Here is a 14,541-nt window from a genome sequence, read left to right as displayed (position 1 = left end):
TAAAGGATTAGATTTTGTGACGTTTAAAGTGAAGATATCTCTTTTAACTTCTGTTTCAATCAGATAAAATGGCCAATTTGGAGATGTCAATCACACATTTACCAGTTGAGCATGGCATTAACAACTCATAGATCATGGATTTGATTCCCAGTGAAATAAATGGGGGAAAAAAATGAACACTTAGGTCAATAAGGTCTCATTTGTTAACAGTAGTTATTGTAAACAATTCTTCATTTATAGTTCACAGTGCATTAGTTAATGTTAACATACAACTTTTGATTTAAAAAATGTATCAATAAATGTAGAACTTAACATTAACTAAGATTAATAAATGCTGTAGAAGTAGTATTTATCTAATGTAGTTCATCTTAGTTTTGAGCTTTGTTAAGGCTGATTTGAGATCAGCGAGTTTGCGTGAACCTGATTTGAGGGCAAATGTTTGCCATGACTGTTCTGTGTTCAGTTTGAGTGAGACGGATTTGAGATCATTCTGTTTTCTAGGACTGATCTGGGGTCAGTGGGTTTGGGGTGGTAGGGTCTCTACAAGAGGATATGAGTTAGCAGAGTTCCTCTGTTCTTCAAACAGCCCCTCGTCTCTTCCACTGACCCTCACTCTTCTTTTCCTTCCCGCCATTGTAAGTTTGACTCACTTAGGCCTTCATCGGATCAGATCCTTCCCGGCACATCACACACATTGACACTCCATCCACAGACGTGTCAACACAAATAGAAAAATCACACTAGCAGCATATGCAGACAGTTCCTCATGAGCAGGCTCACTTTCAGCACATTCTTTACATTTTCTGCACTTTCTCTGAAGAAAAATTGGTAACACTTTACAATAAGGTCACATTTGTTAACAGACATTTTGGGTGGATCCAAAGCAATCTCACTGGAAAACATAACTATTTTACAAGATGGTGATTTTGTATGAATTCATACAATGTGAATCGGATGAAAATGCATGATTTTTAGCAAAAGATAAGCATGAAGGTCCTCCCCAAACCTCACCCGTAAACCACTGGGGAGCAGCAGATCGAACAAAAAAGTAAAAATGAGCTCGTACAAATTCATAGGAATTAGCTACCGATGGTGAACCATGAGATTGTGTTAATAGATCTAAGTACCAATCTTCAAATAAACAGGTTCAATATAAATATGCTTTCTGCCATTTAGATAAATTTAGTTCTGGATTTGTTAAAAGTCCAACTGAAATCAAAATGGACCCTATTTACTTTGTTAGCGCATATTACTAGTCTTGTGGTGAACAATTAATCCGTGCAAGTTAAAACACAGAAAAAAATGTTTTGGCTTCGTAATCTTTAATCAAAATCTGAAAATGCCCCTCCCCTCTGCATTGGAGGACCTTCCCTGATGACGTAGGTTTGACGGCTTGGTTTGGGAAACGCTTAACCACTGCCCTCAAATCGTTAGTCTGTAATGAGCGAGAGATGGAGAGGAGGAGCGCTAGAGTAAAACCCTGCCCTCTGTTCAATATTCCTTTTCACTGGGAAATACGTCACAGCACTGGACTTTAAATATGAAATCAGATACAAGGAAAAATGCATTTCCTCTCATAATGCTTCACCAAGCTTTCATAATGCTGACCCGTCTCATAGACGCAAAGGTCAAATCATTTAACTTTCAAAGAACAATGCAGGAAGTTCTGCTGATAAGAGACCAAAGAAACCAAGACAACGCATGTTAACTTAAGTGTTTGACTCAGCGAACTCATTGTGGGATCTGTGTGAGTGCTGACAGGCAGAGGAAATACTGGAAATGAGACCTCCACAGCTTGTTGGTCAGCACATTCCAGTGGTACGGAGGCACAGATCTGCCATATCCCTCACAGAGGGAAGGAAGTACACAAATCCCTTGTTCCACAGCGGCTCAAAACTTCCTCTCATAGTGTGTGACAAGACACACAATAATATGTCACATGTCAGTTTATACTTATTGACTGTACAGCTCCCACAGAAAAAAACAACTGTGAGAAACAAGACCGTCATGGTCTCATAACCACATAAAATGTTAAAAATGGATAAAGTGTGACTCCAAAATATCAACAACTGTGGAAGGTCACATTCATGCATATAGGATTTATATCCCTAGTCAAAAATTCCCCCATATAATGCTAATAGAATTCCTACCATAATCTGGAAGCAATCCTAAAGGGTATTATTGGGATCAAATAAGAATTCTTCAAGAGTCACATAAAATCCTGCTGGATTAACTAAAATTCCTACTCTCTAGTTTATTTATTCCGGAAGTTCAGTTAATCCAGTGGGATCGTATTTTATTTTTAGAGGATGGTTGCTTTTAATGGTAATTTTATCTCATTACAACACATTGGGATTGGTTTTGACAGAATTATGATGAATCGTCGTAAAGAACAATTATGAATTATGACAAACATTTATTAGCATTCCTATAGGATTTTTTGAAGTAGGAATGATGATATTAAAGTTATGTTTTTCCACTTCTTTCTCCAAGAGAAGCCATGCTTCCCCTTACTTGCATTTCAGACTTTGCGGTCACATAAAGATAGTTCCTGTCTAACTCTTCCGTTCAAAATATTCCCTCAGTGCATCTTCCCTCACAGAATGACGGAAATGACAAATGCCATTTAAAATGTGTTAGATAATCAGATTAGAACACAACAATCACTTTTGGGCCATATTTATCTGGTTTAAGAGGTTATTGACGTCATAGATCTTCTATGGAACAGAAATCAAACACAATTCTACACAAAAACAGAATTCCTCTTCAATGACCTGAAACTCACCAATACAGTCATTGCCCCAGTAACCTGGACAGCACTGGGGTTCCACCGTGTCTTTGTAGCATTCATACGAACAGCCCGCCACAGACAAATTAGGTGGGATTTCATACCTAGACACAAATAGAGAGATTATTATGTAATTATTGCCTTTGTATTCATGCTATATAGCATAACCCTTTGTTTATGCACAAGGGAAACTAATCTTGTCATGAAAGCTGTTTTTCCTGGTCTGATATCAAAGTGTGGTATTTAATTCAGGATAATTCAAAGAGATTTTAAACAAATTGCAGAATATTCTTTTTCTGGATGTCTGATGGCAATATTTTTTTTAAATAATACAATTATATTAATATTTCCCAATATTACCGTTTTTACTGAGACTTACATTAAAAATCTTTATAATCACAAATTAATTACATTTAAAAATTACAATTAAAAAATGTAGGATAATTCAAATACTTTTTACTCCTTTACGGTCCAACGATCCAATCAAGTCCCAAAGGACAAAATCAAGACCCGCCCTTTATTTTTTTCTTCGAGAAGCGGTTTCACTCAGATATACGTTATAATAGGGAAGAAAAGACTATCGCCACTTCTGAAGTCAAAGAAGTCAAAACTTTCCATTAGCTCTATAGCTGAGATAATGACATTATTTAGTTATTATTGTGTCTTTTTCCTCATAGTGACTGGCTGGTCCCCACAGTGTAGCTGATTTCAGGTTATACTGTCCTTGTGGACACATTTGGTTCCCAAAATATAAGCAAAACCTGACAGACACACACAAATAAATAGTTCAGTCATGATCTCGTCCGCCAAAATCAAGCATATGAACATTCCATTCCCCATGCCAATAAATGCAGGTTAAATAACTCACTCAAAAACTTGTCATGATTGAAACATACAGTATATACTGTACCTGCAGTCTTTTGTGCTTTTCCCTGGTGGTTTCTTGGTGTAGCCACTAGGACATTTCACCAAAAGCGTTATCGAGCAGGAATGACAGGTCGATTTAGTCACCACCTGGATGTTCTTATCACAACGGTTCTGACCACAGACACCAACACAATCACACACACACACACCCATCCATAGCACATTAGTTTTCACAAAAAAGAGTGTTCAGTGCCGACTCTCACAGAAAGGCAACAATTCATATGGTATATCATGTGTTCATTTTTTTTAAACAGTAAAGCTGGAAAACACGCTGGATCTTAACACCTGTCACTGATTTTCCAAGGAGATTTACCTGATTCGTTCATGACTTTACAGCTGGCCAATGACATTCTCAGGATTATTTTACCCAGCATTCCACGGGACAAGATTTGCTTATAGGTCATGCATCTTAAAGCAATACATGTACTACATTTTTCAACTGCAACCACAGAAATGTAAACATTCTCTTACTAAATATAGAGAAAGTATCCCTGGAAACAGATATGAACATTAATATCAAAGCAAACTGCATGTTTATGTTGTTCTGCCAGCTTGTAGACTGAGTGGTATCTACTATATGTAAACAGGAAATGGTAATAGAGCGAGCTGATATTCCCAAACGAGACTGAAACCGATTAACCCTGGAAAGCATATGTACAAGTACAAATTGTCCAACAGGAAGTAGTCCAAAACAAATTATATTTCCTATTCAAAATACTTGATTTTCAAAAAATATTTGTTAAAAATGTTACATTACACTAAGATTTTTTTACAAGCAATCACATATTATACGCATGTTGCACGAGTATGTGTGTGAATCTCACCTGTGATGTTGCACCAGCCACCCAGAGTATCTCACACCCCAGCAGTAGGATCAGACCTCCACAGTTTGAGTTTAAGATGAACTTCATGCTAATAATACTTTCTATTTCTGTCTCACTCACTCTTTCTTTCTGTCTCTCTGGGGTCCTTCACCAGACTGTGGCCACACAAGCTGGCCTTCTGCCTTTTCAACAATCCCTCCCTCTCTCTTTCCTGTACCACAGCAACACGAGAGTCAGAGGGCGACACCTTCCCCTAAAAATTCGGACACATACCTAAATCCATTTCACATTACACATAAATCCTTCACTCTTTCATTAACATGTAGACCAGAGAAAGACATTAAACAGAGAAAGATTTTAAATGATGTTGTGTTGAGATGACAAGTGCACTGCAGATGAAGAAGAAAAGAAAATCATATTTTTTATGTTTTTTTTCAGAACAATTATCTACTCATACTCATACTTTTTATACTCTCCTCATTTCTAGGTTACAAAGCATCCGCATCAATAGCCTATTTATGCAGTCCTTTGAGGAGTTTATTTTTTGTTGTTGTTGGTATTTTTTTCCCTCTCTAAATTATTAATGTGTTGGTCTTAATATATACTTACGTTTATTTTGAATGGTTTAATGTTTGTCGTAAATTGTTTTTTTTTTTTTTTTTTTTTTTTAGACGGTAGTTTTAAGATATCTAACATAGCTAAATATAGTGAGGCTTATGATAATAAAAAGAGAGAGAGAAACACAATAGGGGAATAAAAATAAAATTAGTTCAAGAAATACACCTTTATGACTTTGAAGTAAATCAATCTAATTTGAAAGATGTCTACATATTTTTACTGGAAAACCAGAAAATGCCGGGGGAAAAAAACATGCCGATTAACAACATGAATTTTGCAGCATGAAATCTTGGTCTCATACAGAAGATAGAAACACCATGATTTTGGCATCGGTGCAACACATTTACGATTCTGAATACAAAATTACAACTTTTTGCTGAATAGTTAATGGAATTCCAGTTGACCAAGTAGAAGGCTGGGAAGAACCTGGTCGATTTCCAGAAGCATTGAAAAAAACGTATGTTTATATGAACTGAACAAATAAAGCTGAAGGCAGAAGAATGACAGGATGTCCTCACTCATAAATAAGCCGAGTGGTCAGGTGAAGATACCCTGTCACACACACACTTCCTGTATGTAATGCTGCATCATGACTTTCCTTTCATAGTTCCAGAACTTTCATAGGAATTACGTGCATGTGCACTGCATATATTTGGATATAGGGAGGTTAGTATGATTGTGAGTCTGCATAATGCTCTTCAACTTATTCATCTGTTTGTTATTTTTCAACTGCCTATGAAAACAAATTAAAACCTTCATGACCACCCACTCAATTTTCTCTAGAACTAGAAGAGACCATCCAAAAGATATTTAAAATGGTTATCTTGAAACTACCCTAAATGGACTGACTCCCAACCAGCTGTAAAAAATTGAACACGGTTTTATATTGACACCCCGGCCCAACCACAAGAACACAATGTGCTATAATCAGGCTATAATACAATATGGCATCAATGAACCTAACGTTATAGACCAGGCCTACTACTAACCATAAGAAATATTCGACCAAGTCAGTTTATTACTGTTCAGAAAGACGCTTACAAACAATAAAGGGACGAAAACAATTTGCCAATAATAATAGTGAGAGTGCACAATGCCAGGTTTAATAGAAAGCTACATTTTGGTTTTTAAGAAATATGATACTTTACCATGTACAAACGTGTTTTTTTGTTGTTGTTGTTGCTGTTTCCAAATTCCTTGTGTTGTTTTTAGTGGCAAAATGTGCTCATTCGAGGAGGGAATGGGGACAATAACTCCGAATAGGGAACGCGAACGTTTGAAATAATCTGTAGGTTGTGGCAAAGGCGGCAATTTTGAACGAGTTTCTTTAGAAAGAGTAACGTTACCACGCTCGTCCTGGTCGTGTTAAGGCAACAATTTTGAACGTGTTTCTTTAGTAGGTAAAGATATATGTAGGCACGAACATAATTTGTACTATGTTAAGGCGAACATTTTGAACGTGTAATATATTTTATATAATATAATAATTGCAACCCTGAAAACGTTTATCCACCGACCACCAATCCTATTCAAGCATTTATTCAACAGCCCCGGGCTCGTGGTATAAATAAGCATATATTCTGTAAATTGCGACTTTCTCTTTTTTTCACTCAACTTCAGAAGCCAGATGTGCTCATGTATGAGCACTTGAAGTCCGTTGTCTGAGAATATTTTGGGGAAATTAAAATACCCAGGAGGCACCATCTTATGCAGTTTGTAGGCTAAATGATGTTGGAAAAACATAAGCACCATCTGCGTGTGATGATACTGTGAATCGCCTGCAACTAAATTACCTCCTTTGTAAAAAAATATAAGCAAATGTAAAAGGCTACATTTTTACATTAATTTTAATGTAAAAATTGTCATAGGGCAACGTCATGTGTGTAGCTCCTTACATGATTTGTAAAATAATAATGCAAAAGAAATATAGCGTGTGTTTTGCATGTTTTCATTAACTTTTTGCCTCATCTATTTAACGCAGTATTCCAAAACAAAGTTAAATATATTTGAGTATAGCCTAAAGTTAAGCAAGAGCGTGGGTGCTGAAATAATGATCTTCTTCTCCCTCTTGTGGTCTTCTCTGGCAAGACTATGTAATCCACCAGATGGAGGCAGATACCATCATGTCACTGATGGATAGATCCATTCTGTTCATATTCCTCCCATACTTATACAAGACAAGAAAAGTTAACCCATTTCATATATGATCAGAATGACTGATGAATTGCTTTAAACAATCACTTCATAGCAGTGTGGTGAGATATAGGCTAGTAAGAAAAAAAGAAACCATACAGAATGAATTAAGGCAGAGCAAGCACTAAAGGACGTGTGTAGAATCTTAACATTGACTACAGCAGTTGTTGTGGGAATTTTCGACATTCAAGCAACAGCTATTGGCAGGAAAACGGTGCCGCCAATCCAAAACCCCTCAGGCCTTAACCAACACAACCAGACACAGCCACGAGCCCCTACAGACTTCTGGGAAGGCGTATAGAGCATGGCACCACCCATAGAGCGTGCAGGAATGGGCCAGTGGAAAAAGCGTGACTCTTGGCTTCTGATGTAATGCTATGCTTGGATGGACATAACTGATCATTCACATATGAGACAAAAGATGAACGATGATCAGGAAGAGAGCAATGACCCCGGTCTCCACAGGGCAGCGTGGATCAAACTTACATCCAAAATATATTGTGCGTGTGTGCATGTGGTCACACCACCCACTGTGTTGCTTTCAGTCTCTACTCAACAGCACACACAGAAAATAAAAGAAAAATTATTCAGAAAACAAAATATATATTAATCTTACATTAAAGAAATGTAAAATATTGCATGGACATGCCTCAAAAACCTCTGGGGCTCAGCAAAAAAAGGCTGAATAATTATAATAAAGCATACGGATATTCTTCAATATTCTTGATTATTACTGAATTTCATCTGCAGAAATATTTGTCTTTGTTTTAACAGTTGTGGAGCTGCTTTTTCCTCACCAAACTACACTTCCAGAACATTAAGAAACAGTTTCGGCTCATTAGCAATGGCGGAACAAACCCTGAAAAGGCAATATTGAAGAACAGCAGATTTGATTTGACAAATCATGATTTAACCATTAAACACATACTAAAAAGAATGAGAGCGCTGAAAGAAGGCACCGAAAGTCTGGCAGCCACCTGAGTTGTTGGCTACGTCAGAGAGAACAGATGCGTACACGTGGACTCCTTTCGTCTGCATGATGTCTCTCTCCAGAATGGGTTGCCACCAAGTTTCCAGGGCTGAAGGTCTTCAGCGCTGCTCCTGAAAATGTACCTGGAGAGTTGCAGTGATTAATGCAAGATTTCAATGGATGCTGTCTGTGATTGGTCAACGTGTTGCCCACAAAGCGAACACTTAGCCGAAACTACGACAAGATTCGTAACTAGAACTTACAAAGAACAACGTGTTTTTTTCTTGGAAAGAAGAATGAAGAGATTTTTACAGATATCAATAAATATGTTCTATGGGGAACAAACTCTGTTAAAACAGTGTGTGAAAAGGCAACATTTCCAAAAGGGATTCATTTATTGGATGGAATTGGGTTGAAAGTCTTTGTGAGAATCACTGTGGAGAATAGTCTTAAGTGATTTGACAGTTTTTAAGAAAGCTTGATGCAACTTCCACTCAGTGGTAAATACAACCACATGAGAATGAACAAGAAGGCATTCAGAGTGAAATCACGAAATGCAACGTGAGCGAGATTTTCCACCGACTTTAATAGATTTGCCAGCATGTGCAAGAACTCACAGGAATTTTTCTTTCTGTCACTGGACAGAAGATCTCTGATATGTTCTGCGTATGCAGCCGTAAATTGTCACCGTCCCGTTGCTTGGAATGTGGCTACATAAAAGGGCCATTCGCATTAGCATTTAAGAGCCTTTTAAGAGAATGCAACCATGGTATTTGGCACAACTCTGTTACTTCTAGCAAAGCACTACTTTTTGAGAGATGTGTGTGTGGGATTACAGCTTAAGAGGAAACGAATGAGACACAAACATCAGTCACAAGAAATACGACAACCGTGATTTGTAATTTGGAATATTCATTCATTCAACACCCCGTTATCTACACTTTCGGGAATTATTCGCGTTTATTTGTTTAGGATGGAAGGAGCAGAAGGAGAAACAGCAACAGTCACAAGCAAAAAGAATGTTCATGGTCTCTAAAAAACTAATTTTATTTAAGTTTTTCAAACTCAAAAACGAGGTGTAATTGTAATCGCATATGTCGATTGTTCATAATTTAATATATACATTTAAATGCAGAAAACAAAGCTAACATTGCAGAATACATCCTTTGGGAATTATTTATTAAGGGATTCTCATTTGGAACCTACATATCAAAAATATCCTGGCATATTATCTACACAATTCCCGTTATAATTCATCCTTAACTGAAGGAGCCTTCAATATAACCCCCCCAAAAAATCATCTATTTACACTTTTCTCTTCAGTTCAGTATTTCAGTTCCCTTTATGTTCCAGTTATATTCCACAGTCATTATATACAAAATGGCTTGATTCCCATTTGAAGCCCAAGAGTTACGCATGTGTACTTAAAGGGGATTATACCATTTCTCCCTGCATGGTTTTCGCTGTGGATTGCTGGTTGCCATGGATATTTTGTCAACATACTTGTTTGATAGGCCCAACGGCGAAAAGAAGGTCCACTTCCTCTCACAAGGCCTTGTCTCAGGAGATCTTTCCCAAGTAGTTGCTCTACTTGCAAGTGTGCATGTCGTTCATCGTCTCACAGCGCCGACACCGAACGTAACAGCACCAGACGAACTTACACTCGCAGCGCTCTACGTGTCGTACAACGTGGGTGTTGTAGCCCCGCCCACAGCACAGCAGGTTGCAGCCGTCCGGTCCGACTGAAGTTCTGTTACACCTGCGGCCCCTGGTCCCCGTCACGCCCAACCGTCGGTCCTCCAAGCAGTAATTTGGCGATTTGTTGAGGAATATTAACTCCTCTTTGGCGATAGGCACGTGGCGTTGGTCTTTGTCCTTACGTCGCATCTTACGTTTGGAACGCTCCACCACCTGAACGCTGGTCTCGTAGCGCTCCTTCAGGTAGGCACCCACACGCTCAAACGCGGCCATTGTGCGCCAACACGTCTTTACCGCACACGAACCCGACACGCCATGACAGCGGCAGTCTGTCAACATTGTTTTGGCCACCGCCTGTAGAGGAATAGGATACGGAGAGCATTATATATCTGATCGACAATAGAAAGAAGCTGAGATCAGGAGAGCAGCTTGTTTTTCTATGCAAGCACGCAGACATGTGAACTGATTCAATTTCAGCCTTCCAACATTTTCGCAATTTATTTTGACAGACTTTCTGGACTTCAGGCAAAAACGCGGAACTAATGTAAATCTCCGGGAGAGTTAACCCTGGTTGACTATAAACCACATTTCCAAGGACTATATAATTTTTAAAGATGGAGATTTTATGTCCTTCCTTCCCTTCATGTTCTGCACCATGTAAGTGGAAGGAGTATTTTGTGAGCTGACGACTTTCATAAAATAGGAGCATTCGTTTGGGTGAAGGATTACAGGGGCCCTTCGCTGACTTGAGGGGAATTTTGTCTCGCTTGAACGCTCCTTGGTGGTTTCCAACCAGAGCTGTGGTTTAGGCTCTCCAAACACTTACAAGTGTTCTTCAGTCAAGGCTGTGGAATTCCGTGCAAATCATCAGCTTCTTAGATTAATCAAGAACATGTGGGGAGATGTAACTCATTTGAACGATAAATTGCCAGAGCTGGAGCAGCCCATTACTATTTCTGTTCTTATTTGGTTGTTTTGAAATAGTTTCTATTGTCAGTTAGAACAAGAGAAAACGGTCATATTTTAAATGGTAAATACATACAGAGAGTATGCAAGTTTGTCGTCTTGCATAAAACCTTGAGGTGATTGAGGAAACCTTGTGTTGGAACATCAATATTGAATTGAAAGGCCGTTTATAAACGAGGCTGTAGGAAGACCTTGAATGCTTTATGAATGTTGCAAGAATGCTGTCTGAGGGTGGACATGACCTCCACTATCACACTTTTCATATTTTCTCCAATTAGAGTGAATTAGCATCTATATAGGGAAACATAGCCCTGAACTATGAGAGCTCGCTAGGTCTTTTGCTGTCTTTTTGAAGCAGGCAAGCAAAGTCACATGTAAATTGATGCTTCAACTTGACATATGTCACTCAAAATGTGAATGGAAAGGCAAGAAACTCTCTCAGCATGTCAATGAAGGGCAACCACCACGATTCCGATTTTAAAATCCCATTTTCTCCATGATTATCATCTGATGATAACTATATAAAGCAATGACATATGCTTCTGTAAAAGCTGCAAGTCAGTGTGATTTCAACTTAAAAATCTCAAAAGAGATCAAAGAAGTCCCGATGGAAACCGAAATTACGGCAAAAGCAACGACCACACACTCCCATGAGGCAGTGAATTGATTACATTATTTGCAATACTTTTGGGATTTTAGTTTATGCCTTCATAAAAGACAATAAGTACAAAGTCTTGTGCCTTTGTTGGTTTGTTAAATTAATATACATTTTTGTTACAAATAAAGTTTGGAATGTTATTATTTCTCTCAGGGTTGGTTGGTTTAAGTCCATGACTTCTTATTAAAGCCATTATTAAAGTCTATTTTGAGATCTCTAAGGAGAATATTAAGGGAAAAAATAAGCAAGCAGTCACTGTTGTGCATCTCATTTCTTTCAACAATAGTTCTGTGTCACCCACCTGTCTCCCAGCCTCGCTGTTATGCTGGTTCATAGTGAGCAGGGCGTCCTCACCACGGGCTGATGTGTTCTTTACCGCATTTTCGATGAAGCGGCGGCTGAACAAAGTCCCGAAGGCGATGTCATCGGAGCACCCGCCCCAGTGCCAGCCCTCTGTAGGCGAACCGCTGCCCAACAGGCTCGTATCACACGAACACTCTGTCATATTTCCTGCACTGCAAGAGCGAGTGACTGCGTGAACCAGCCCGGCAGCCATTACCGAGTAGATAAATGCTGTCTCTTTTGTCCCTAAAAAAAAAAAAAAAAAAAGAGAATGTAAGCAAGATGCCGATCTAGTACTTACAAATGTTGAGACAACCAGAAAATATGGGAATGTGAGATACCCAACAGGACATTTGTGAAAAGAATCTCAGTGCAGCAGTATCAGAGCAGAGGAGTCTGGGAATGTTACTTACATTCATACAGAGAAACACTGATTTCCCACTATAAAAATGAGCAAAAATGTTTGGCTGAAGTTTTTATTTTTTAATTTATTATTGTGAGAACAGATGATGCTATAAAAATTCTGGGTTACACTATATTTAAGGTGTCCTTGTTAGAATGCAATTATACATTTAGGGTTTGGTTAAGGGTTAGCTGCACGTAATTATGCAAAATTTACAGCAAACTACATGTGTAACAAGGATACTAAAATAAAGTGTAACCAAATTCTGAACAGCCTATTGAAAAGATGTGGTTTTTAAAGTCACTGTTTTGCACATCAAGTAAATATCTCTGATATACATTTCATGGATGGATTGTGTTTAAAGGTTATTTGCTTGGATTTGAAATGCTCTGTGACAGAAACTTAGGGTAAATCTTACATGAATTCACAAAAATCAAGAAACACGTTCTAGCATGTCAGTTCGACTCTTTGTTTTGTAATCATGCTAATCCTGTATGCATTAAATTCAGGGCCAGCTGAAGACCATAGTAAATTTAGTAGAGATTGTTAACCTAAAACAGATGTGGGTTCACAGCTGTTTCCTAAATAAAATCTCTGATCAACACATGAATCAGAATTTCAAATCAATCATAAAGTGGTCAAACATAGGACTGACAGTCAATTAAAAACATTCAGATGCTTTAAACAATTACAAAGTGATAATCTCTCATTATATGACAGAAACTTGTTTTTCTAATGACAATTGAAGATACTGATTGTTTTTTTGTTGAAGTGTCCAGTAACCACATATATGCATAACATATTTTAAATAATTTCTTTCTGCTTTTAGACATAATTTTATCATTGACATCTGAAGGTGAATAACCTGCTTTAAGAGACTAATACTGAAAGAAATAATTTACTAGCAATACAGTGATCATCAAACGTTTAGTTTGACGATATTTCTACCTTTTTCAATGTATCAATCATTATATCGATGTAATGCTTTTTATGAATGTTTTTAATATAAATGTTCATTCCCACTTTTTTTTAAATGTAAAAAAAAAAAAAAAATCCATCTCTGTCCCCCTAAGTTTTAGTAGGCCTATTTTATCGAGATTTTTATTTTATTTTTTAGTTACAAAAAATTAACGGACATTCAAATTAAATCTATTTCAATGTGACATTGCATGCATACCACTGGTGAGCTCGTAGCCGAACACGTTCGGGTCCCGTCGGGTCGAGCAGTTCCAGCGTTCGTGTTTGAACTGCGTTTGGCACTCGGTGATGCCCAGGCGCGCGCCCTCTTTAACGCTCGGTAGAAGGTGCGGTTTGCGCGCGCACAGCTCCTTCTGCTTGTGCGACAGGGGCAAATGCGCGCAACCCAACTTCTCGGGCACTCCTACAGATGTGATGCCCAACCACCTGTGATGCGGAGCAGTGTGACACAAAGATCAGAAGCGGTTCTCCTCTCCTGTCGGCCTGGATTGAAATGCCATAACCAGGCCCGAGGAAAAGGAGACAATTTTCAAACATTTTATTCAAACAATATTTGACAGCAAAAACGACACAGCACTTTTTTACTTACATCCAACTCCCTTGAGTGCACAGAGGGCAAACTGAGAGCCATATAATGAATAAACGGTAAATTGCATGTATTCCACAACCGGCTTTATCCATGTCCACTTCATTTAACAAGTCCCGAACTGAGCGTTAGGACAAAGACGACACATACCGGTCCACTACATCTAATATCTAGCGTATGTAATCCACAAACGGTGCTTTAAAATTCACAAGTCTCCTTTCATGTATCCATGAAGTCGCAGGTACGAAAAAAAACCATCTAACCACCAAGAAGTCACCTTCGCCATCACTGCGAACTCAAATAGACACAAACAGTTATATACTGCTGTTGGAAAGCGCGCAACTAAACACTCTCATGTGCAGCGCTCCCACATCGTGATTGGTTGGAAAGCTTCATTAATATTCAGAAGGTACGACCGTTGTCAACACTGATTGGACAAAGCGATGTTGGCTTGGAGCTCTGTGAGAGAGCAAAGCGAGAAAGAATCAAGTACACTCGGGTTTTTGTGAGATTGAAAGGACTGTGTTAAGAATAAAAAGAATTTTAGTATTTAACTGAGCATATTTAACATAGACAAAAAAAAAAGAAAA

The 14,541-nt window shown here is 38.3% G+C and overlaps 2 protein-coding genes across 2 annotated transcripts in view; both read right to left on the bottom strand.

Annotated features, from left to right (window-relative positions):
• stab2 (stabilin 2) overlaps positions 1-4,695 on the bottom strand; it is a 32,727-nt gene extending 28,032 nt beyond the window's left edge. The window contains exons 1-3 of the mRNA XM_084407161.1: positions 4,540-4,695; positions 3,699-3,826; positions 2,786-2,892 (exon numbers count right to left, since the gene is read on the bottom strand). Of these exons, the coding sequence (XP_084263287.1) occupies positions 2,786-2,892; positions 3,699-3,826; positions 4,540-4,626 (322 nt within the window). The 5' untranslated portion in view covers positions 4,627-4,695. The remainder of the gene's footprint in view (positions 1-2,785; positions 2,893-3,698; positions 3,827-4,539) is intronic.
• A 4,649-nt stretch (positions 4,696-9,344) lies between these two features.
• wnt16 (wingless-type MMTV integration site family, member 16) lies at positions 9,345-14,241 on the bottom strand. The gene is made up of 4 exons (XM_084408355.1): positions 13,955-14,241; positions 13,565-13,791; positions 11,944-12,230; positions 9,345-10,372 (listed from the first exon to the last, which is right to left on the bottom strand). Exons 1-4 carry the CDS (start codon positions 14,044-14,046, stop codon positions 9,908-9,910), a joined length of 1,071 nt encoding a protein of 356 aa, XP_084264481.1. The 5' UTR covers positions 14,047-14,241; the 3' UTR covers positions 9,345-9,907.
• Between the last annotated feature and the right edge of the window lie 300 nt (positions 14,242-14,541).

The sequence above is a fragment of the Rutilus rutilus genome (genome assembly GCF_951802725.1).
Source record: "Rutilus rutilus genome assembly, chromosome: 4".
Classification (NCBI taxonomy): Eukaryota; Metazoa; Chordata; class Actinopteri; order Cypriniformes; family Leuciscidae; genus Rutilus; species Rutilus rutilus.
The sequence above is the reverse complement of the archived record's forward strand: the minus strand, read 5'-3'. Positions and strand labels throughout refer to the sequence as shown.